Source organism: Nannobrachium achirus, assembly GCF_963921795.1.
Source record: "Nannobrachium achirus genome assembly, chromosome: 2".
Lineage (NCBI taxonomy): Eukaryota > Metazoa > Chordata > Actinopteri > Myctophiformes > Myctophidae > Nannobrachium > Nannobrachium achirus.
In genome coordinates this window covers 9751766-9775743 of record NC_137811.1, presented here as the reverse complement: position 1 = coordinate 9775743, position 23978 = coordinate 9751766, and the positions used below count along the sequence as shown (strand labels likewise).

General features: G+C 43.2%; 1 protein-coding gene across 1 annotated transcript; it reads left to right on the top strand.

The window, feature by feature from the left end:
• Nucleotides 1-11566: 11566 nt before the first annotated feature.
• On the top strand, nt 11567-23111 carry LOC308296293 (protein NLRC3-like; the record flags this gene model as incomplete). The annotated part of the gene is made up of 10 exons (XM_080739514.1): nt 11567-11647; nt 15219-16912; nt 17010-17184; nt 17921-18040; nt 18569-18813; nt 19380-19550; nt 19760-19933; nt 21062-21108; nt 22612-22699; nt 22958-23111. The coding sequence occupies 10 exons, from the start codon at nt 11567-11569 to the stop codon at nt 23109-23111; spliced, it is 2949 nt and encodes a 982-aa protein (XP_080595640.1).
• Nucleotides 23112-23978: the final 867 nt, after the last annotated feature.

Sequence of the window (23978 nt, the reverse complement as noted above, 5' to 3'; positions counted from 1 at the left end):
GGTAGGCAGTATACAGAGGTTTACAGAAAGATCTACAGAGAGAGATCTTCACCTACTGAGCACATTACATTTATGACAGAGCATGTTCCCTTGAATTACTCCCGTTGGGTCGAACAGCGTCGGCAGGTTACTGAGGTTAGGGTTAGGATTAGGTTTTAGTGGTCGATCCAAAGGGTGTTCGTCCTAATGAGATGTTACCGAATTACAGCTCCCGACGGCCAACGCTGTCCAAATTATGTCCTCGTTATTTGAGATTATTGCGACCGAAGGTTCATTACACACAGAAAAACACTGGGTTAAAAACAACCCAATTTGGGTTGTTTCCCAACCCAACACTGGTTAAATATTGGACCGACCCATCGCTGGGTTAATTTAACCTAACATGTTGGGTTATTCATATAACCCAATGTGTTGGGTTATTTAAAATGTATTATATTTCCTCATTATTATATATTACTATTATGTTGGTGGTTCCTTTTTTAAATTGAAATTTCATCGGTATAACTGATAGTTGTCAATTTAATTAAATAATCACATTATCACAAAGCATGGGCGAAGCGATTCAGCCTATGCTGATCTTCCCTGTTAAGTTACAATATCAACTAATTTATTGACATTGCCAAAATGAGACAATACATGGAAGAATAGCATGGTCCCATAGGCTAAACCTTCAAGAGTCCTTAAAGGTTCTGCATCTAATTTCACCTCTAGGGGGAGGAGCTCAACCCTAACCTAGCACCCTAGCACTTTAGCTTATGGTTGAAGCTCAAATACTGACAAATCAAATTCTGACATAATGTCAGTCAGCTTGCCTTGGCAGACACTTGGATATGACACTGTGTCATATCCACACAGTGTCATTGACACATTTAGCATTTTTTGCTCCTAAAAGCTTAAAATGCCACTGGAAATGCTTTACCCAGCATGCTTTGCATTGTTATGCAAAGCAATGGTGACCAACGTATTTACCCAACGTGTTGGGTAGTCCAAAATAACTCAACAAATTATATGGAAATTACAACCCAACAGCAAATAACACCATACCCAACAGAAATAACTCAGCGAATTGGGTTATCAGAATACCCATTTGCATGAAAACAACCCAATTAAATAACCCAATAGGCTTAACCCAGCCAAAACAACCCATCATTTTTTAGTGTGTATACCCTGAAAAACCTTGTCGCTTGTCTGACCTTCTGTCTGTCCGGCTGTACAGGAAGTGATGTCAGTGTGATGTCACTGTGACTCAGTACAGGAAGTGATGTCACATGATGTCAGTGAGTCACATGGATGTGGTACAGATTGACTCATATATGGGCATAAACAGGATGTCACGTGACATCACTTCCTGTACTGACAGTCAGACAAGCTATGAGATTTCTCAGGGTATAAAAGTCCATATATGGTCATTCCCAGAAAAAGAAAAAACCTTTTATGTCCATACATGGAGATTTCTGATGTCATAAATCCCAGGTCGAAAATGAGAATGGCCCATATATGGAGATTCACAGGCTTAAAGTGATCCCTGACTAATACGACAAATATGCCTTAATACATAATAATTGTCCTCTATAACTGCAATGTAAAATTAAAAACACCTTAATTCTTTTATTTCTTCTAGAAATAGCTAATCTTTCACTCAACAGGGGAAATGCCCGTCGCAAGTTGATGATGTCATAAATGTCATGTGTGATCTATCCCTATGGAATTTATGGCATGCATGTGCAAATAAAAACAAACTTAATACTTCATATGGTTAACATGAGCATCAACTCAATATTTCAAATGTGTTTTTTGCACATGCATTCCATACATTCCATAGGGTTAGATCACACATGACATTTATGACATCATCAACTTGCGACAGGCATTTCTCCTGTTGAGTGAAAGATTCGCTATTTCTTGGAGAAATAAAATATTGAAGGTGTTTTTAATTTTACATTGTAGTTATAGAGGACAATTATAATGTATTAAGGCATATTTGTCGTATTAGTCAGGGATCACTTTAAAACCAAGACCCTAACTCACCAAGGCCCTGCTTGGCATTACTAATTAACATACGTTTTATGCCCATATATGAAGATTCCTATATTGTCAATATTAAGGACATTATTAAGGATATTATGTTATCAATATTAAGGACATATATGGGAATGCCCATATTTGGTAATGTCCATATATGGGCATGTTTTGACATAACATAAGAGAAATGCCCATCTCCATGTATGGGCATAACATTTATTGTATGTATATGGATACATATTATTATTAATAAAGGATAAAATAAAAGGTCCATTATGGTCATTCCCAGAAAAAGAAGAAAAAAAAACTTTTATGCCCATGCATGGATATTTCTGATGTCATAAATCCCAGGCCGAAAATGAGAATGTTAGGGTACCCCCTTATGCCCATATGGAGATCCACAGGCATCAAACCAAGGCCCTAACTCACCAAGGCCCTGCTTGGCATTACTAACGTACGTTTTATGCCCATATATGGAGATTCCTATATTGTCAATATTAAGGACATTATTAAGAATATTATGTATTATGTTATCAATATTAAGGACATATATGGGCGGATTTATATTAAAGCCCATGTAAATTCCCCCCCCCAAAAAATTACTAAAAAAAATGCATTACATTTAATTTCCAAAAATATATTGTTTCACTGAAGCACTAGGCTCTGTCTAAAAACCCAACTTATTGAAATCTGGGAGAACACTCCTTGCTGGCTGGTGGAATTGTTTGATTAATACTATGGTATATCATTATTATATATCATTACATCCTCAACATGTGGTCAGGGACCCCTAGGGTCCTCAGAGTTATGTGAGGCGGCCAAATATTAATAGTTAGTTTTTACAGTAACCAATTGAACCCTAGCAAGTAGCAACCCTAGACCTGTATTAGTATTATATTGTATGAATATAATCTAGGATTTTGCCATTTCTAGCCAAAATGTTTTAAAACGTAGATATTTGAGTCACAACGCGTCGCGTGTGAGCTTGTAGGTCTGCTATTTAGGTGCGTGCGCGACACCGTCGAGCTGCCAAGTATAAATCAGGCTCCAGCCTCCTCTTTTTCCCAGCAGCAGCAGCAGAAGTAGTTGTGAAACAATGTCAAATACTTTGCTTTAATCGCTAGCTGCACGCCCAGTATCGTTGTTGTAGTTCATACGTGTGTGTGTAGTTAAAGCGCGGAAGCTTCTGCTTTGTTTAAATCAATTCCGTCGAAGACTCGACATTAAGAACAAACGGGTGTGGAATGTGGATCATAATATCACGCAGCCTGCTCCAGTCCAGTGACACAACAACGGATCACATCAGCGAACATTGGACAGGGACGTTATAAAGCTAAACGAGTGCATCTCTCCACTCCGACATGTCTCCTTTCCGACATGTCTCCATTCTGACACTAACCCTATCTCTAACCCTAACCCTAAACCGAACCCCCATGGGAGTGTCGCCACTCCGACAATAAGAAGTCAATTTCGGAGTGGCGACATGTCGGAATGGAGATAGACTCCCAAGCTAAACGTGGTACGAATCTTGCATTTTTAACCCGTGGGCTCGCGGGTGCTGCCTGTCTGTATCTGCAGTCGGTCGGGTCGGGTGTTCACTACGCTCCGCTGAGCTGCTCAGTTCGCTGTGGAAGACGCGTGTCTGTTGTGTCGAGTCGCTACAAGGGCTTTTTTGGGGGGAGGGCTGATGGGGCGTTCAATGCGCCTCGGAAACACAGGATAGAATGAAATACTATTATGCAAAAACCGATCCAACCGTGGAGTTTACGGATCCAGACACTCACGATACGATACATCACGATTCCAGCCGTCAATTGTACCGATACACACTGAATGAACCGATTCACTCGTATCGCGCACGTTTGGATCGCGATTACGATCCGTACCGGTATATCTCCGCATCCCTATTACCAAGCAATCCTGCAAGTAAACTATCTTGGGAGTCTTGCTGGTAAAACTTGCTTTCAAAGGGTGTAATGTTGTGGATGAATATGAGTTGTGGTCCGACAATTAAACAATCCAAGTCAATGTGAGTGCAGTGAAAAATGGTGCAAAAACAGATGGCATGTCATCCGTTGAGAAGAGAACGTGTTTCAAAGTGTCCAATAATCACAATAACAGGTGCCACCTCTATCAAAGTCTGTAGCCCTTAATTCAAACTAGTTTTGAAACTGCATTCCTGTCATGCCCTTCATTAATCACTCAACATGTCTCTGTTTTGACTCTCATGTTCCTTTTGCCATTGTTGTACTTGCACCCCTCCCATCACACCTACACATGGTCTATCTGACTATCTGATCAACACACCTGTTCACCTTAGTGGAAAACTACTGAAGTAGCCTTGCCAAACAAAAAAAAATAGTTTAGCTGGTCGAACTTGGATCTCCTTCTATCCTCAAGTAACACTGTCTCTGTAAAGCCAGCAGCATCGATAATAAGTAGCTCCTCTGAGTGCAGGTCTCTGCCAAGCTAGGTTGCCTTAAGACTTTGGAAAGCAGTCATAGCATAATGGAATGGAATCTGAAAGATCTGACTGATATGTCTTGTCTTGACACACACACACACACACACACACACACACACACACACACACACACACACACACACACACACACACACATTTGCTATATGTCCTAATTGCAGCCATAGGTCGCAAGTTTACTGAACTGGCACATCTTGTCCGCGTGTCTCTGTCTGTACGGCGTGCCTTGATGTCCCTTTATGCCCATATATGGAGATGGCTGATGTCATCACGAGTCACATTTGCAAATTAATTACGTCCTTGTCCGTTTTATGCCCATATATGGAGCTCCCTGTCCCGATGTAATCAATATTAAGCGCATATCTGGGAATACCCATATTTGGTAATGCCATTGCCCATATATGTGCTTGTTCTGACATCACATTGTTGACTATCATGCAGGGGTCTCTATGGGTAACTTGTTGTCCGATATACATCACTGGTCAGATCGCCAAGCCCTGAGTCATATCCATATTTGGGAAAATATTTTGTCCACATTTTGTCCAACTTAAACAACCAATTACAACTAGAATCACACTTGCAAATAAATTATTTCCTGTTTGAATCCCGACCTGCGCGACCAGGGCGTCTTACAGCACAATAAACTCCATAGCAGCGATAGCAGCCATTTCCTTTTCCACCATAATAACCTAATTATTAGTGAGGTTTTCCTGTAGGGCAACCCTTCAGTGTGTGTGTGTGTGTGTGTGTGTGTGTGTGTGTGTGTGTGTGTGTGTGTGTGTGTGTGTGTGTGTGTGTGTGTGTGTGTGTGTGTGTGTGTGTGTGTGTGTGTGTGTGTCCTCCACAGAGACCAGCAGCAGATATCTCAGGGTTCCAGTGGTCAGTCATCTCAGGAACATCAAACAGAACTGGACTCCACATCTAAGGTATGTCAATGTACACCTTTACACCTTTACTTCATCTACAAATAAAATGAAGAAGGAACAAGACTTGACACGTGTGAGCGCATGTGTGTGTGTGTGTGTGTGTGTGTGTGTGTGTGTGTGTGTGTGTGTGTGTGTGTGTGTGTGTGTGTGTGTGTGTGTGAGTGCGTGTGTGTTTGTGCAGACTGTTTTTACAAAGTAATTTACTAAGCAACATTCAAAAGTAGCGTCATGACTTTTGCATCTTATGCATTATAATCACAAACATACCACATTTTTTGCCGTAGTCAGCTCAACTCAGTGCTTTCAGCCATGTCAAACAGTATCAGAGCACATGACAAACAAACAGTACTCACTGCAGGCTCCAGGCTTACAACTGCTCTACTGCCATGTACAATGTAAGCAGGGTTCGAGTTATTCCCAGAGAGCTATGGGGGCCCTCATATTTGGGTGATATCTCGCCGGCCGAAAATTCAGGTATTTTCGGGTATAAAGTTGTCTAAAATGGATATTTTCGGGTATAAAGTCGTCTAAAACGGGTTTCCTTTATTAAATCATATTTTCCCTTTCACTATATTATTTTGGGTGTCTTTGGGGCTATAATGAAAGGCTAATTGAATTAATTCATAGTTAAACAATGTTAGGGAACTCCAAGACTGACTGCTTGTCTGGTTTACAAGCATTGTGATACAGAGAATAAAATCTAATATAAGAGGTAGCAAAAGTGAAGCTGTTTTCCCCCTTTTGCATTAGCAAATAGGCCTACATTCATGGACTGACCATTTAGTGGAGCCTATAATGAATGATTATAATTTTAATAATGATTACATAGCCTACTTTTATTCTCATAATTATTAATGTGGGTGTGCAAGTGTGGTTTGGGTAACAGCATGTGTACAGTTACTACAGTATGTGTGTGTGTCCACTAAACACAAACAGTGCTGTGTTGCTCAAATTAACTTCACCTTGTAAAATGAAGACAAGATACGATGTATTCTCCTCCACTCCTCTCCCCTCTGACAGCTGCCTATGTGAAATGAGCAGAAATGGCGTTAGCAGAAATAAGGCTTCCGGCGCCGATCTCTTCAGAATAAGAGTACCCTTAAAGCCATTGAAAAACGTTGAAAAACGGATAATTTTGCCATAATATGGACGTTAAAAATATAGATTAAGTATCTTAACGAACATACAAAATGCAAATTAGGTTTAAAAAGAGAGGTTTTAATAACATAAAAACATGATAAATGGATTAAATGCTGTTCACTGGAGTGCATAGCCTTTACAAATTTGACTCTGGACAGCAGACGGCTCTTTGTGTCGCCACTTTGGAGACATGCACGCGTGCGGGGAAACCTCTATCATACCACACTCTCCGCTAAGCAGGGGAGGCGTCCCCTCAATTTCTGTTGGCTTTCCAGTGCAGCCATTTGCTCAAAAAGTGACATTTTCAGACATTTTCAGACTCTAGTTGGCGCTGGAGAGCAGATGGCTCTTTGTGTCGCCACTTTGGACACATGCACGCGTGCGGGGAGACCTCCTCTGCAACACCACACTCTCCGCTAAGCAGGGGAGGCGTCCCCTCAATTTCTGTTGGATTTCCAGTGCAGCCATTTGCTCAAAAAGTGACATTTTCGGACATTTTCAGACTCTAGTTGGTGCTGGAGAGCAGACGGCTCTTTGTGTCGCCACTTTGGACACATGCACACGTGCGGGGAGACCTCCTCTGCCACACCACACTCTCCGCTAAGCAGGGGAGGCGTCCCCTCAATTTCTGTTGGCTTTCCAGTGCAGCCATTTGCTCAAAAAGTTACATTTTCGGACATTTTCAGACTCTAGTTGGCGCTGGAGAGCAGACGGCTCTTTGTGTCGCCACTTTGGACACATGCACGCGTGCGGGGAGACCTCCTCTATCACACCACACTCTCCGCTAAGCAGGGGAGGCGTCCCCTCAATTCCTGTTGGCTTTCCAGTGCAGCCATTTGCACAAAAAGTGACATTTTCGGACATTTTTAGACCTAAGTTGGTGCTGGGGAGCAGACGGCTCTTTGTGTCGCCACTTTGGACACATGCACGCATGCAGGGAGACCTCCTCTGCCACACCACACTCTCCGCTAAGCAGGGGAGGCGTCCCCTCAATTTCTGTTGGCTTTCCAGTGCAGCCATTTGCTCAAAAAGTGAAATTTTCGGACATTTTCAGACTCTAGTTGGCGCTGGAGAGCAGACGGCTCTTTGTGTCGCCACTTTGGACAATGTCAGAAATTAATTATACATGTCAGCATTCGTTGATTTAGACCTACTGCACCTGTTTTTACTCCTAACAATGGCCAAGTTATGGCCCATGGTCTTCGGAATAGCAAAATGACCTTGACCATGACCTTTTGAGGTCCAAATCACCCAAAATGGTCAACACAATATCAGAAATTAATTCCCCACACCACAATTAGTCCAAATAGAGGTATTACATGTGCATATACACCCAGAAACAGAAAAGTTGGATTTTCATCATAGCCGATGGCAGCCATATTTGATTTTTGCCATTGCGCCATTCGTGCCACTATGGCGGACGAGCACCTCTGTGATTTTTGATGTCTAGGGACCCACTGACTCAATTGCGAACAGGACTTTAAGCCAGATACTGTATTAAGGTGCACTCTACGCAGTTGGCTGCGTAGTGTGGTTAACTTTGGTGAGAAGAGGAGGTCTCAAGACTCCTCTCTGGGAGCTGCCTGGGTCTTATTCACACAACTAAAAGAAAGTCATTGAACCAAGCATAGAACGTTGCATAAGGCCTATTTGTTGTCTATTGTTGTTCAATAGAACGTATATTAGAATGTTGCATTAGGCTAATTGTGGTTTAGTGTTGTTAGACTATTATGATTAAACTAACATGCTGGTGTACAACAGGATGCGGGTGACGGCTTGACTTCAGAACAAAGTGATGCCGAAAAAGGTGAGTTCTTATCCTTATTACAGTTCAGTGTTTAACCAGTGAGGGGGTTGTTAGCTGGTTTTACCTTGTGTTTACCAGGTTGTTGTACATTACGTACTCAGTATCTTATAGCAAAACAATACATGTATCAGTGGTTACACTACTTTTCAAGAGAGGATAGAGTTGCAGAGAGCTTTATATTTGCATTGTTATAATTATAATTAAATTATATTATGATTCTGTAATACATTGATCTCAACCACTCTTTTTTTTACCACTCGCAAGCAGCACACTTTGTGATGCAGAACAAGGCACGGTTGATTCAAAGCGTGTCCACAGTCATGGCTGTAGTAGACAGTCTACAGACTATGGTCCATCCTGAACTCTATGCCGAGATTCAAGCTGAGAAGACCAGACAGAGCCAAATGAGACTAGTGTTTACAAAACTGCTAGATCCTGGTGGAAAGGCGGTCAGGGCAGCATTTTACAATGCTATTAAAGAACACCAACCACAGCTGTCAACCACAGAGAAGCCTGGTAAGATTACATGTACTGCTAAATGACCCGTCTTCCTCTTCTTCTTCAAATTGTTTGTTTTTTCCCTTTCCTTCAAAAGAGCTATGGCTTTAATTTAAACAAAGCAAGCCCAATACACACAGTAATCCTTAATATAAGTGTCTGTAATTGCTTATATCTGCTTGAGCTACAGGCCTATTCATTCTAGTGGCTATGAATTGGCTTAAGGCTGTTTTAAGTATGAACCACTTAAAGGGGCACTCCACCACTTTTCAACTTATGTTCATATAATTGGTCCTCACTCAAAAATAGCTTTTTTCTTTTTTTTTTTTTTTCCTCAGAGGAGGGCTGTGGGCAGGTCAGAAACCCATAGTCTTGTGACATCATCGATTGTCAATCCAGCTTATAGAAACTGCAGGCTTTCTATTCCTGAAAAGTTGCAATTTTAAAGTGGAAGCCATTGTTCTCGCGATAATAAAAATCTAAATATTTTTTTCAAAAATATTGATTAATTTTTTTTTTTTTGGAAAATGATGTCACAAGACTATGGATTCTGAACTTCCCACAGCTCTCCTAGATGACTTGGACTGAGTAGAAAGAAATTGTGATATTTTATCATGAACATTAGTGAGGACCTATTATATGAAGACAGGTTGAAAAGTGGTGAACTACTCCTTTAAACACTATATGTGGCCACTGAACAACATGCAGTACCTCCACCAGGTGCCACATTTCAAGCAGACCATAAAAACTATAGGTTACCTGCATAACCCCGGTTTTAATGATAAGATGAGCGAAGTGACTCGCTATGGGATGGCACCCTCTGGCGTGAACTAAGAAGCATTACCTTTATACACTTCCGGACAAGCTTTGATTGGCTGGAGCTGAACGCTCAGCTGACCAGCGGAAGTCCCGCCCTCCGTCTATACTCTAGGGGCTGGGGGCTCATGTCAGTTCAAGACACAAACAGAATTTTTCCTTGTACGCATACGCATTTTTATTTTATTTTATTGTTCTGTATTGTAACCTCGGCGACATTGAAAATGAGGGCTTGCCCTCAACTGTACTTGTCTTCGAGTATAAATAAAGGAGATGATGATGATGACAAGAAGGGTGTTTCAGCTCGTATTATCGAAAAAAATGTGGTTACTTTAATAACCTATAGTTTTATATCTAAGACTCACTCCATGACTCGCTATGGGAATAATCTCCCTTGTCAATCGAAGTCCATGGCCAAACCCAGGAGGTCCGTCTGGAAGCTACATATAGGACCGTATGGCTACTTTTGGTGCTGTCACGTCCGGATTGTAGAACCTAGCGAAGGTCAAGGGAGAAGCCCAACTTGCCGCTGTACAGACATCTTGGATAGGGACACCCCTCAAGAGGCCCCAAGATGCACCTACCCCTCTCGTAGAGTGCGCCCACAGCCCAGCTGGGGGCTCCAAACCTGCACTGGAGCCTCCACTAACCAGTGGGAAAGTCTTATTTTTGTGACAGGCTTGTCATGCATCCATGGGACCCAGCCAGAAACAGCTGGTCCGGACCCCTATAGCAGGGGTGGGCAACTTTGATGATGGTGAGGGCCACTATATATCCACCTTCACTCCAGAGGGCCACATTGCATATTGCTACGTCCTACTTTGTCATATCTCATACAAAAGAAGCAAAAATAGCAGATCTACAAGCTCAAAACGCATCACGCTGCGATGCGTTTTGAGCTTGTAGATCGGCTATTTTTGCCTCTTTTGAATTGGAATCCTGAATTATTTTTTTGTTATTTTTTAATTGGAATCCTGAAATGTAACATTTTGATTCAATTTCAAACGCATTTAGTTATATATTCATGTTAACTTTATGAACTTAAATACAAATACATTGGACATAAAAAATGACATTTTAATACTACTGTACTAGTCATTAAGCTACTATATAGACTGACGGAATTAAAGCAGGTCATGTTTGGAATGGAATTATAACAGCTGAAATCAATAATATAGCAGTATTCCGATATTAACCTGAGGGCCGCATTAAGTGAAGGTGGGGGCCGCATGTGGCCCCCGGGCCGCCAGTTGCCCATGTATGCCCTATAGGAATCAAACCTACGCACATACTCAGGAGAGCCTGCACCAGGCAGGGCAGTGCAACCATCGGTCCTCCAGTAAGTCTAACGGAGGGGGGTGAAATGCCTCTAAAACCACCGGGGTGCAGTGTAGGTAGGGATTTGGTTTAATCACCCTATTGCCCCTGATCTTTATGCACTCAGTGTGCACTGACAGGGCATGGATGTCACTGACGTGCTTGGTAGTCACCAAGGCCAGGAGCAAAGACATTTTCAACGACAGAGCTTTCGCCCCCTGCCTGTTCTAGCGGCTCGAAAGGCGCACTTGGCGCTGCGTCCTCCCGTGGGGAGCTGCCTCTGTTGACAGCCGCGGCGGGAGGTCTGCTTGGAGCGCAGTGTCGCGTAGGCTTGTTTGCAGCACCTCTTTGGTGAGCTGCAGCTTCTCATCATTGAGCCTATGAAGCTCTGCCAAATGGTCAGGCTTAAGGCAGTTCCTGCGGCCCGGAATACCTCCGGGGCGGAGCCTTCCAGCAGTGCCACGGCAGCTGTGGCGAGGGGGTACGAGGCCATCGTCCCTTACACCTGAAGGAGGGACTCAAATCGTTTCTCTTTCATGCCGGAGCAGTCAAGGCGGCATGAGATGGGATGTGTTGAGGCGAGTGGAGCCTTCCACAAGGCTGTGGGCTGTGCCCTCGCCCGGTGCCAAGGCCTCACGTGTCAGGAAGGGGGGTTGTCATACTCCCCGTCAACAGCCATGGGTTCCTCTGATGTGGGCAATGTCGCGAAATAATCACCACGTACTCTGCAGCCTTCGGGCGGGATTTGACCACACACCATGCAGAAATGGAGGCCTTGTTTCAGGCCCTTGGCGTGGTCTAGGCTTAGGCATTTGATTCAGCAGCCGTGTCCGTCATTTAGGGGACCGGGCCCCGGCAGACCGCACAATTCTCCGATCTCACATGACGTCACCGCGTCGTTCTCCTTTACGGCAGCTCGGTTTGCGGTGATAAAAGGACTGGCTCTATCTCTACACAATAGAGCCACCACAAGCCTACAACTACTCGTTTTTAAGGTAAAGTTTGTTATGCTACTGTTAGCTGTTTGTCATCATGTTCTATTGTTAATGTTAAAGAGTCTTTTTTCATTTTGGAAATTGCCTTAGATTGGGGTGAGGGGGAAAAAAACATGGCATTAGGTGCTAATAATGCTACATGCTGCCTGCCTGTTTACATATGAGCCACAAGTCTCTGGTGACAGAAAACGATTTATTTACATGATGACAGTGGAAAGCTAAAGACAAAATCACCACTCATCAGTAAATTATATTACCAAGTGTTAAGCCTTGTACACATGATTTAACAGAGGTGAATCCACTAGACTATGCATACTGGGTTTTATACTGTATGCTGTTGTGGACATTTCTTTGTAATACAAGTTGAGTGGGCAATATTCAAGTCTGGGCCATATCTTTTGTTATGTTAACATGGTTAATTACTTAGAAACTGACCTCATCTGGTCATTATTAACTGAATAGGCTGATAATTATATCACCACAACATAATCCCCCATTCCCCCTAATAGTCTCAAATAGATAAAATAAATCATACATATGCTTGATATGTGAAAGATAACCAGTATGTTACAGTCTCTCCCTATGGCAGCTGTGAGTTAGCAACGTTAATTAAACATCTATGTATACAGCAAAACACACTCATTGTTATTTCTCCTAACAGGTTACACATCATTCAAGATATGCTCTTGTGGAGCTGAAGAGCACATCATGCTGTGCTGGGAACAGTAAAGCACCAGCTCGATGCAAAACTGACTAATTACAGTACCATTCAGTTATGGGAGAATATGTACAGATGGTCCACTCAATGTGACAGAATCTTGATCACTTCTAAAATGTACATGGATGCCTTAAGTTGTCCATCTTGAGCTATCATTTTATAACTTACAATGCATATCCTGTTTAAAACATACATTAATAAACGTTATTTGCAATTTACAGAGTGTAAAGAAAAATAAAGCTGCAGTTTAGAAACATTATTGTTCCCTTAATGTTTCACAGGTAGAAAAGGACAAAGCAAACATTTTGTTTCAAGAAAAACTATTTGCCCTCACCTTCATGCAAAATACAACAGAGGAATATTTAATTTTCAGTTGTTCAAAAGAAAATCGATTATTTGCAGGTTTGGGGTTAGCTGGGTGCACACGTGTGTGTATATGATGCCTGTTGTTATGGTTATTCTTCACAACATGGACATGCTTTTTCTATTCAATAAAAACAATACACTATGAGAGCAATGATGCTGTCAACATCTTCGTTTCTCCCAAGGTTTAACAAATGCTCCTTGTTTAATCTGATTTAGCAGACTTGACACAAGTGATCCATAGCTGCTATGGAGCTGATCTAGGGACAGCAAGGTTATCCTTTTCAGATGCTGTGAGCCAGAAGAGCATGGTGCTTCCACATCCCTCGTGTCGTGAAGGTCCTCTCACATCCCCATGGAGGTCCACTTTGCATCTACCACGCATCTGAGTTGGTCCTAAAACAAAACATTATTAAATAAATAAAACAAATGCAATAATCATGTGTATATTAAATAGAAAGCATGAATGTTGAACATGGTTGCATGTTCATTTATGAACATTTTAAATGTGTCAATGCAATGTTCACTTGCCACTGTCAAAACATAATGGCATCTTTCAGATCAGACAAATGGGCTATGTATCATTTATTTGAAGCTCATCTATTCTAGGGGGAGCAAGATGAGCCTATAAATTATGGTTATCAGCCTATGTAGTCAATAATGACAAGTGGATGGTAGTTAAAGTAGGCTAGTTAACACAACAATAGATATGGCCTGGCTTATTGCCCACTTAACTTGTATTCTATAAAAAAATGTCCACAACAACACAGTATAAAAACAAGTAGACCTAGTGGTTTAAAATGTAGCCTTGATGTTGAGTTATGTATTGAACAAACTGGGATAGCTATCAATTTTGTGTAGGCCTATTTCACTGAAGCTCATTTGCAGCTGATGAACATAAGGGACAATGTGAACTATATTTGAAAAGAATAATTACCAAAATGATTGATCTATGTGGGAAAAGATTAGATTTAGAAACCAAGAGTCAAAGTTATGGTGGAGGTATGGTGAGTGATTATACCTTGATATAAACGGACATACTGTGTTACAGCGGATTAACACTTGGTAATAAAATGGCTATCTACTGATGAGTGGTGACTTTGTCTTTAACTTTCTTCTGTCATCATGTAAATAAATAGTTTTCTGTCACCAGACTTGTGGCTCATATGTAAACAGGCAGCATGTAGCATTATTAGCACCTAATGCCATGTTTTTTCCCCCTCACCCCAATCTAAGGCAATTTCCAAAATGAAAAAAGACTGTTAACATTAACAATAGAACATGATGACAAACAGCTAACAGTAGCATAACAAACTTTACCTTAAAAACGAGTAGTTGTAGGCTTGTGGTGGCTCTATTGTGTAGAGATAGAGCCAGTCCTTTTATCACCGCAAACCGAGCTGCCGTAAAGCAGAACTGCCGGAGAACGACGACGTGACGTCACTGTGAGATCGGAGAATCCTCGTTGTCAACAAAGTTGTTATGGCAGGAAGGCCTGCCGTAGCAAGTCAAGCTAGTCTGGGGTGGGGTCTCATAAGCCCCTTGTGCTAAGGGACTGTGTCAAACTGCAGTCGTCGAGTTCAGCTCCAGTCAATCCAAGATTGTCTGGAAGTGTATCCATGGGACCCAAGCCAGAAAAAACTGGTCCGAACCCCTATAGGAATCCGACCTACGCACATACTCTTGAGAGCCTGCACCGGGCAGGGCCATGCCAGAGGGCACTCTCCCATAGCGAGTCACATAGTGAGTCTTAGATATAAAACCTCAGCTACTTTTTATCTAATTCGTTGTCACACTCACAATCACACTCTGTGTGCCATGACAACCTTGCATGCGCACACAATAATACAACAGTCCACACAGATAACACAAGCAATAATAAGATCTTAACAACGTAAACACAAACTCTTCCCATACATTTTTAAATTGTGTGCACAACAGTAAGAAAATAAACAAAGAACAAAATTCAATGTTTGCAAACCTCCCATTTGAGGATCATATTTCTCAATGATGTCTGTCCTTTGGTCTTTCAGAAGCTCTGTGCAAACGACAACTGAAGTCTAATCTGACAACTAGGCTTTTGCTTTTGTCCGAGTGGATTGCAACCGAAGGAAAAAACACATTTCTGCATCAGATCTACACTGAGGTCTACATCACAAAGGGAGGCAGTGGAGAGGTCAATAAAGAACATGAGGTCAGGCAGATGGAAACAGCATCCAGGACACCAGCCAGTCCAGAAACATCAATCAAAAGTGAAAACATCTTTAAAGCATTACCTGGAGACACTAAACCAGTCAGAACAGTGATGACAAAGGGAGTGGCTGGCATTGGTAAAACAGTTCAAACTCAGATGTATGCTCTGGACTGGGCAGAAGATAAAACCAACCAGGATATCCACTTTGTGTTTCCATTCACTTTCCGAGAGCTGAATTTGGAGAAGATGTGTCCAAGTGTACAAGAGTACAGCTTGGAGGAACTTCTTCATAAATATTTTATTGAAACCAAGAATGTAGGAATCTGCATCTTCAACGAGCCCAACGTTGTGTTCATTCTTGATGGGCTAGATGAATTTCGGCCTACTCTAGACCTCCGGAACACTGTGAAATGGACAGATCCCAAAATGCCAACCACTTTGGACGTGCTCTTGACAAACCTCATCAAGCGAAATCTGCTTCCAAAAGCTAAAATCTGGATAACCACACGACCTGCAGCAGCTGACCTGATCCCTTCCGAGTATGTTGACAGGTATACAGAAATAAAAGGGTTCAATGACCCCCAAAAGAAGATTTACTTCTTCAAGAGATTCAGCGATGAACAGCAAGCCAGTGAAATCTACTCACACATCAAGACATCGCGAAGCCTCCACATCATGTGCCACATCCCAGTCTTCTGTTGGATCACTGCCAAAGTTCTGGAGGAAATGTTGAGTGCAGAGGAGAAAGGACCACTGCCAAAGACCCAGACTACCATGTACATCCACTTCTTGCTGGTTCAGTCCATACAGAAGAATGCCAAGTATCTAGACCTAATTCAGAAAAATCCTGACAGAAATCCCGATGATGCCATTCTGTCTCTGGGGAAACTGGCTTTTGAACAGCTGAAGAAAGGCCAACTGATCTTCTATGAAGAAGACCTGACAGCGTCTGGCATTGATATCGGAGACGCCGCATTGTACTCAGAAGTGTTCACACAGTTATTTGGAAAGGTGCGTGGAATGTACGAGAACAAGGTGTTCTCCTTTGTCCATCTGAGCATTCAGGAGTTTCTGGCTGCCCTCCACGTCTTCATCACTTTCATCAACACTGGTGAAAACCTACTCTCAACCTCCAAGCGGTACAAGTTATTTGGAAGGTTTTACAAATCCAGGATTCATTACCTCTACCAAAGTGCTGTAAACAAGGCTGTACAGAGTCCAAATGGACATCTGGACTTGTTCCTGCGTTTCCTGCTGGGCCTCTCTTTGGACATCAATCAGACACTCCTACAGAGTCTGCTGACGAAGAAAGGACAAAGCTTCCAAACCAATAATAAAACCATCAAATACATCAAGGAGAAGATCAGAGAGAATCCATCTCCAGAGAGAAGCCTCAATCTGTTCCACTGTCTGAATGAGCTTAATGATCATTCTCTAGAGGAGAACATCCAACAGTACCTGACATTAGGAAGTCTCTCCACAGACAAGCTCTCTCCTGCTCAGTGGTCTGCTCTGGTGTTCATGTTGCTGTCTTCAGAAAATGAGCTGGACGTGTTTGACCTGAAGAAATACTGTGCTTCAGAGGAAACTCTTCTAAACCTGCTGCCTGTCCTCAAAGCCTCCAATAAAGCTCTGTAGGTTCACTGATGACTAGATATATTTCATACATTTTATGATCTTTCTTTAACAGAAAATCAAATTAAAACATCTTTATCACTAATGTTTCTCCAGGCTGAGTGGCTGTAACCTGTCACAGAGTTGCTGTCAGGAGTTGTCGTCAGCTATCAGCTCCAGCTCTAGTCTGAGAGAAGTGGACTTGAGCAACAATGACCTGCAGGATTCTGGTGTAAACCTTCTGGCTGAGGGACTGGGGAGTCCACACTGCATGTTGGAGACTCTGAAGTCAGTATGCCTACATGTGTTCAACTGTGTTGAAATAAATCTAATAACATTTGTAAATTCAATGGAACAGAATGGAACATTGTGAAATCTCTCACCGTGTGTGTGTGTGTGTGTGTGTGTGTGTGTGTGTGTGTGTGTGTGCGTGCGCGTGCGTGCGTGCGTGCGTGCGTGTGTGCGTGCGTGCGTGCGTGTCCGCGCACGCATGCATGCTCATGCATGCTCGTGCATGCATGTTTGAAATTGTATTTAATATGAGATCTTTCATTTATAGGAATCTAATTAATAAATGCTTTATTGCACGGTGGTGCAGTGGTTAGCACTTCGCCCTCACAGCCATAAGGTCCTGGGTTCGATTCCCACCGGGGGAAGCTGTGGGCGCTGGGGGCGTGTTCCTCCACCCGCGTCATCAGCACCCACACCCTAGGTGGGGTTGGCGATAGGGCCTTTCTGGGGTGAGTTTGCATGTTCTCCCCGTGTCTCCTAGGGCATAGGCCCTCACACAAAAACATGCAGTAGTCCTGGTTTCTATACTACCTCCCCCTAGCCAGCCGGGTGCTCCTCAATATCCCCTGGCGCGGCAGGGGGAGAGCGGAAACCAGGACTACAGGTTAGGTAGTCACCGGGTGAGAAAAATGGGTTGCAAAAATCGTCGGATAAAAAATATTTAAGAAAAATAAATGCTTTATCACTAATGTTTCTCCAGGCTGAGTGGCTGTAACCTGTCAGAGAATTGCTGTCAGGAGTTGTCGTCAGCGCTCAGCTCCAGCTCTAGTCTGAGAGAAGTGGACTTGAGCAACAATGACCTGCAGGATTCTGGTGTAAACCTTCTGGCTGAGGGACTGGGGAGTCCACACTGGCACGTTTGAGACTGTGAAGTCAGTATGGATCAAACTATGTTCAACTGTGTTCTTCTTCTTCTTTCGTATATATCATCAGATGGCCAACTCAGTGTCCTGCAGCCACGCCCTTGTCTCTGGTCCTTAATCGAAAAGGCCAGCATCTGAGGGTGGGCTGTATAGGGGGCAGCCGGTGATTATGTGCTCGGCAGTCTGTTCAGGCTCGCCACACTCGCATTCCGCACTGTCTGTTAGGCCCCACTTCTTCATAGAAGACTTGAAGCGCCCAACTCCAGTGCGCAGACGGTTCAGCGCAGTCCATAGATGGCGTGGTATATCTTCTCCTTTTACACCACCTCCTGGGTCCTGGATGTATCGCTGGATACGGGAGGGCCCAGCTGTCTCCCATGATCGTTTCCAGGATGCTGCCAGCCAGGTGTCTCTGGACAAGTTCTCAGGGATAGACTGTAGCATCTCTTGTGCTGCCTTGTTGTAGGGATGGCGAGATTTGAGCCTGCCTGGTGGTGCCAGTGTTGTTGTGGCTTTGTGCAGGATGTGCCAGTCGTACTTCTGGGCTTTTCTTGCCAGGGCAAGGTTAGCCGCATCCCGTCGGAGACTGGCTGGGGCGATTCCAGCCAGGACTGGCAGTTAGGACACAGGGGTGGGTTTCAGACAACCAGTTACTGTCTGGAGGGCGCTGTTGATGACAGTGTCAACCTTGTTGACGTGGGGACTTCTGCTCCAGACAGGGGCGCAGTATTCTGCTACGGGCAGGACCAGGGCTTGCGTGGATATGCGTAGGGTCTGGGGGGAAGCTCCCCAAGTTGAACCTGCTAGGCATCGGATGAGCGAGACCCTTGCTGTTGTTTTGGCCTTCACTTCATCCAGATGTTGCTTGTAGGAGAGTGTACGGTCCAAGCATACGCCGAGGTACATGGGGGCTTGCTGGAACTCCAGGCTGTGGTTGCCAACATACACATTGAGTTCCCTTTTTGCTTCCCAGTTGTAGAGGTGGTAAGCTGCAGACACTGGTTTGCCCATGCTGAGCTGTAGATGCCACTTCTGGAGGTAGTTTGCCAGGATGCCAACTGTGTTGAAATAAATCTAATACAATTGTAAATTCAATGGAACAGAATGGAATATTGTGAAATCTTTCACTGTGTGTGTGTGTGTGTGTGTGTGTGTGTGTGTGTGTGTGTGTGTGTGTGTGTGTGTGTGTGTGTGTGTGTGTGTGTGTGTGTGTGCGCGCGTGCGCATGCATGCATGCATGCTTGCTCATGCATGCTTGAAATTGTATTTATTATGAGATCTTTCTTTTACAGGAATCGAATTAATTAATACTTTATCACTAATGTTTCTCCAGGCTGAGTAGCTGTAATCTGTCAGAGAGTTGCTGTCAGGAGTTGTCGTCAGCTCTCAGCTCCAGCTCTAGTTTGAGAGAAATGGACTTGAGCAACAATGACCTGCAGGATTCTGGTGTAAACCTTCTGGCTGCAGGACTGGGGAGTCCACACTGCATGTTGGAGACTCTGAAGTCAGTATGCCTGAAACTGTGTTCAACTTTGTCTAATTAAAACAAAATATACGTCTAAATTAAAGGAAAGATAAAGAAAATGTAATAATGTGGAGAAAAAAAACATTGTGTGTGTGTGTGTGTGTGTGTGTGTGTGTGTGTGTGTGTGTGTGTGTGTGTGTGTGTGTGTGTGTGTGTGTGTGTGCACGTGCGTGCGTGCCTGTGTATAGTTTGTCAGGATGTCTGGTCACAGAGAAAGGCTGTTCTGCTCTCACCTCAGCTCTGCGCTCCAACCCTTCCCATTTGAGAGAGTTGAACTTGACCTTCAATCATCCAGGAGGATCAGGAGAAGCAATGCTCTCTGCTGTTGAGAAGGATCCACACTATAGACTGGACACTCTGAGGTATGACAGACTTGGTCAGTTTGTTAATGTTCATAGTGTCTCCTGTCTACTCAGACCATGTGTAAACACCAGGCATCACATAGAAATAGACAATTCAACTTTGGCAGCGGAAGGCTGTGTTTGTGAGAAAAGACGAACAATCATTCAATCAACCTTTATTTGTCACATACAATTTTAAATCAGTATTTTCTACAATGCAGTGAAATGTATACAGGTCAGCCTAAATATATAGTGGGCAATAAAACAAGGACAAGATCAACCTAAAAAATTAAAATCAAGCACCATTTTCAGTCCGCAATAATACATACAAATGTCCATTTTAGATGTCCATATACTGTATAAGTGTAGTCATGTCCATGTAAAGGGAGGGCATCAAGAGATGCAGAACTCACACAGACAGAGATTCTGTGGATGTATACATTCTAGAGGTTCATGTGCATGTATACATACTAGAGGTTCACGTGCATGTATACATACTAGAGGTTCATGTGCATTTATACATACTAGAGGTTCATGTGCATTTATACATACAAGAGGTTCATGTGCATGTATACATACTAGAGGTTCATGTGCATTTATACATACAAGAGGTTCATGTGCATGTATACATACTAGAGGTTCATGTGCATTTATACATACTAGAGGATCAGGCCACTATGCAGCCCTCACACCTACACCACACTGCTGATCTGACTACATGAGATCTCTGTATCTGTCTGTCCTTGTCCCTTTTATTCCCATTCATGGAGATCCCTGATGTCATCAGTATATGCCCATATATGACTGGCCCCGTTTTGTGCCCATATATGGAGCTGATAACATGACAACAAATTGAGGTACACGGTCCATATGTGGGCGTAGCTTCATTGGGAACTCCTTATATGGTTATGTGACGTCAGAGGTCAGTCCGCCCGTCGACCGTCCGGCTGGATCACCGGTCCAACCCTTAAGACAATTTCAATATAGGATAAATACCCAAATCAATCAATATCAGTACACTGAACATTAGACTGTACAATCTTTCACCCACAGCCTCCAAATAATTTAGGTTTAGAGTATGATGTCAGTCATTGTTTATATTATCATAGAGAATATTCAGGCCTGACTTTGTCTCTCCTCAAACTCCAGTGTGGACCATGGTGGAGAGAACATGCTGACACCAGGAGTGAAGAAGTGTAAGTATATTCTGTTTTATTCATTCAATCAAAGCAGCATCACATGCAGCTATTTAGAACAGTGGTTCTCAAGGTGGGGTCGATGGACCCCCAGGGGTCCTTGTGGGGATTCCAGGGGGTCCCCAGCTAAATGTGTTAATACAGCATCACAATACATTTTTATCCATACAGTATGCGTTGGCTATTCAAAGATAGCAAATGTACAAGCTCACAGCACATCAAAACACGAAAAAAGACATTCATGAATAAATAAATAAATGAATTGAATAGCTTGTTCCTGCGGTAATGTGTGCAGGACTGTAGTGTGTGTGTGTGTGTGTGTGTGTGTGTGTGTGTGTGTGTGTGTGTGTGTGCATGCGTGCACGTTTGTATGTGTGTGTGTGTGTGTGTGTGTGTGTGTGTGTGTGTGTGTGTGTGTGTGTGTGTGTGTGTGTGTGTGTGTGTGTGTGTTGCATTGCACCTACTGGATTGGTGTTCTGACCAGGTGTTTAGTAATGTTGAGAAGCACCCAGCTGCAGACTTGCAGTTTAAAATACCGGAAATGCGTTTTGTTTATTACTAAGTTACTAAGTTAAAATGCATGCATTATCTTAGGCGTATAAAAATATCTAATTTTAAACAAGACTTAGGCTTTTTGAAGACTTTATTAGAAGTTTGCATAGGAAAAGGTACAGTTTCATGACGGTACAGTTCACTGGTACACGGTCTACTAAAAGGAGATCCATGAAAAGACTAAGCTTATTTCCACTGGAAACCATGTTGAAGTATCTCATATAACATTGAATGACAGACAAATAGAACACAGTACTATGCAGTAGATATGTAAAGAAAAACAAAAAAGAAGACAGTAAGTCTAGACAAACAGAATATACAAAGAAGGGGCAGGGGAGGGTAGGGTTGGGCTAGGTTCATTTTTTTTTACCAGTTGCGAACGGCTGCTGCCTGTAAGTGGTTTTTCAGGGCAATTTTAAAGGATGCTAGTGATCCACACTCCTTTATGGCCTTCGATAAGGCTTTCCACATTTTGGTGGTATAGCAGAAAAAAGAGTTTGACCCTTTGTTGGTTTTGACTCTGGGTTGAAAGTGATTTGTGGCACTGCCTCTGGTGTTGTAGGCTTTCTTGGGCGTATCCTTTTAGTTGACCTTGTACCAGTGAACGGTATGCAAACTTCTAATGAAATGAGGAGGAGAGGAGAGGAGAGGAGAGGAGAGGAGAGGAGAGGAGAGGGGATGAAGAGGAGGGGGGATGAAGAGGAGGAGAGGAGAGGAGAGGAGAGGAGAGGAGAGGAGAGGAGAGGAGAGGAAAGTGCATAAGTGCGTGCGTGCTGGTGTGTATATGTGTACATGCGTGCATGTGTATAATACACACAAACACCCCCCCCCCCACACACACACACACGGCCCCACCCCACCTCCCCTCTGTTGTTGTTGTTGTTGTTGTTGTTGTTATTATTATGTGTGATTGTTAACAGGTGCTGTATTGTATGTTGTTCTTCCCATCAGATGTGTGTGAACTCACACTGGATCCAAACACAGCACAAAAACACCTCTCTCTGAACGACAAGGAGGTGACATGGAGAGTGGATCAGAAGTATCCTCGTCATGCAGACAGATTTGAGGACTGGTACCAGGTGATGTGTAGAGAGAGTCTGACTGGACGCTGTTACTGGGAGGTGGCGTGCAGTGGAAAGGTTTCTATAGCAGTGTCATATAGAAGTATCAACAGACAGGGTGATGACAGTGGGTTTGGATACAATAGCAAGTCATGGAGTCTGGACTGTCATTATAATAATTACACTGTGCGTCACAATAAGAAGAAGACTGTCCTCCCTGTGTGTCTCTACTCCAGAGTAGCAGTGTATGTAGACTGTCCTGCCGGCACTGTGTCCTTCTACACAGTGTCTTCTGACACACTGACACACCTGTACACCTTCCAGTCCTCATTCACTGAACCTCTCTATGCTGGGTTCATGTGCGGGTATGGCTCCAAAGTGTACATATAATGTATAATGTACAGTAGCAGCTTGTGGTTCCTGTGTGTGTGTGTGTGTGTGTGTGTGTGTGTGTGTGTGTGTGTGTGTGTGTGTGTGTGTGTGTGTGTGTGTGTGTGTATCCGGGTGAGTGTGTGTGAGTGTGTGCATGTGTACCTGCATGGGTACCTGGACGCACACACATGGACACGTGTGCACACACACAGACGCATACACACGCACGCACGCATGCGCGCACACACACACACACACACACACACACACACACACACAGACACAGACACAGACACACACGCACACACAGAGGCTCTTCAGAGTGTGTAGAAGAAGAAGCAGTTGAAGGAGGACAAAAGATCTACAAGTTCACAACATGTTGTGTGACGTGTTGTAAATCTGCAGTTTTCACTTTATTCAGCTTTTATTTTTCATTTAATCTGAATTGAAGTTAAACTCATTATATTTTATATGCGTATTGTTTTGAACACCTCAGTGCATTTTGTAAATGAAAAGTGTTTAGTTTTAGGACACTGTTTGAACTGTGTTGTAAAACTGTGGTTCTCAAACTTTTTACAACATTTCAACATTAGGCCATCAGACCCCCATAACTCTGAGGATTGTACAAATGGAACCAAATGAACCCTTACGGGTCCATTTGGCTCCATTTGTACCCTCTCAGAGTTACAGACCTGTCAGGGTCCATTTGGTTCACACCTTTTGTTTTGCTGGGGACCCCCTGTAACCCCCTCAAGGACCCCTGGGGGTCCGCGGACCCCACTTTGAGAACCCCTGTTGTAAAAAGACACTTCTGTATGGAGTAATGTGCTCAAGCAACCCAGAAAAAAACAATAAACAAAATAAAAGTTAAATTGTTAATTCTTT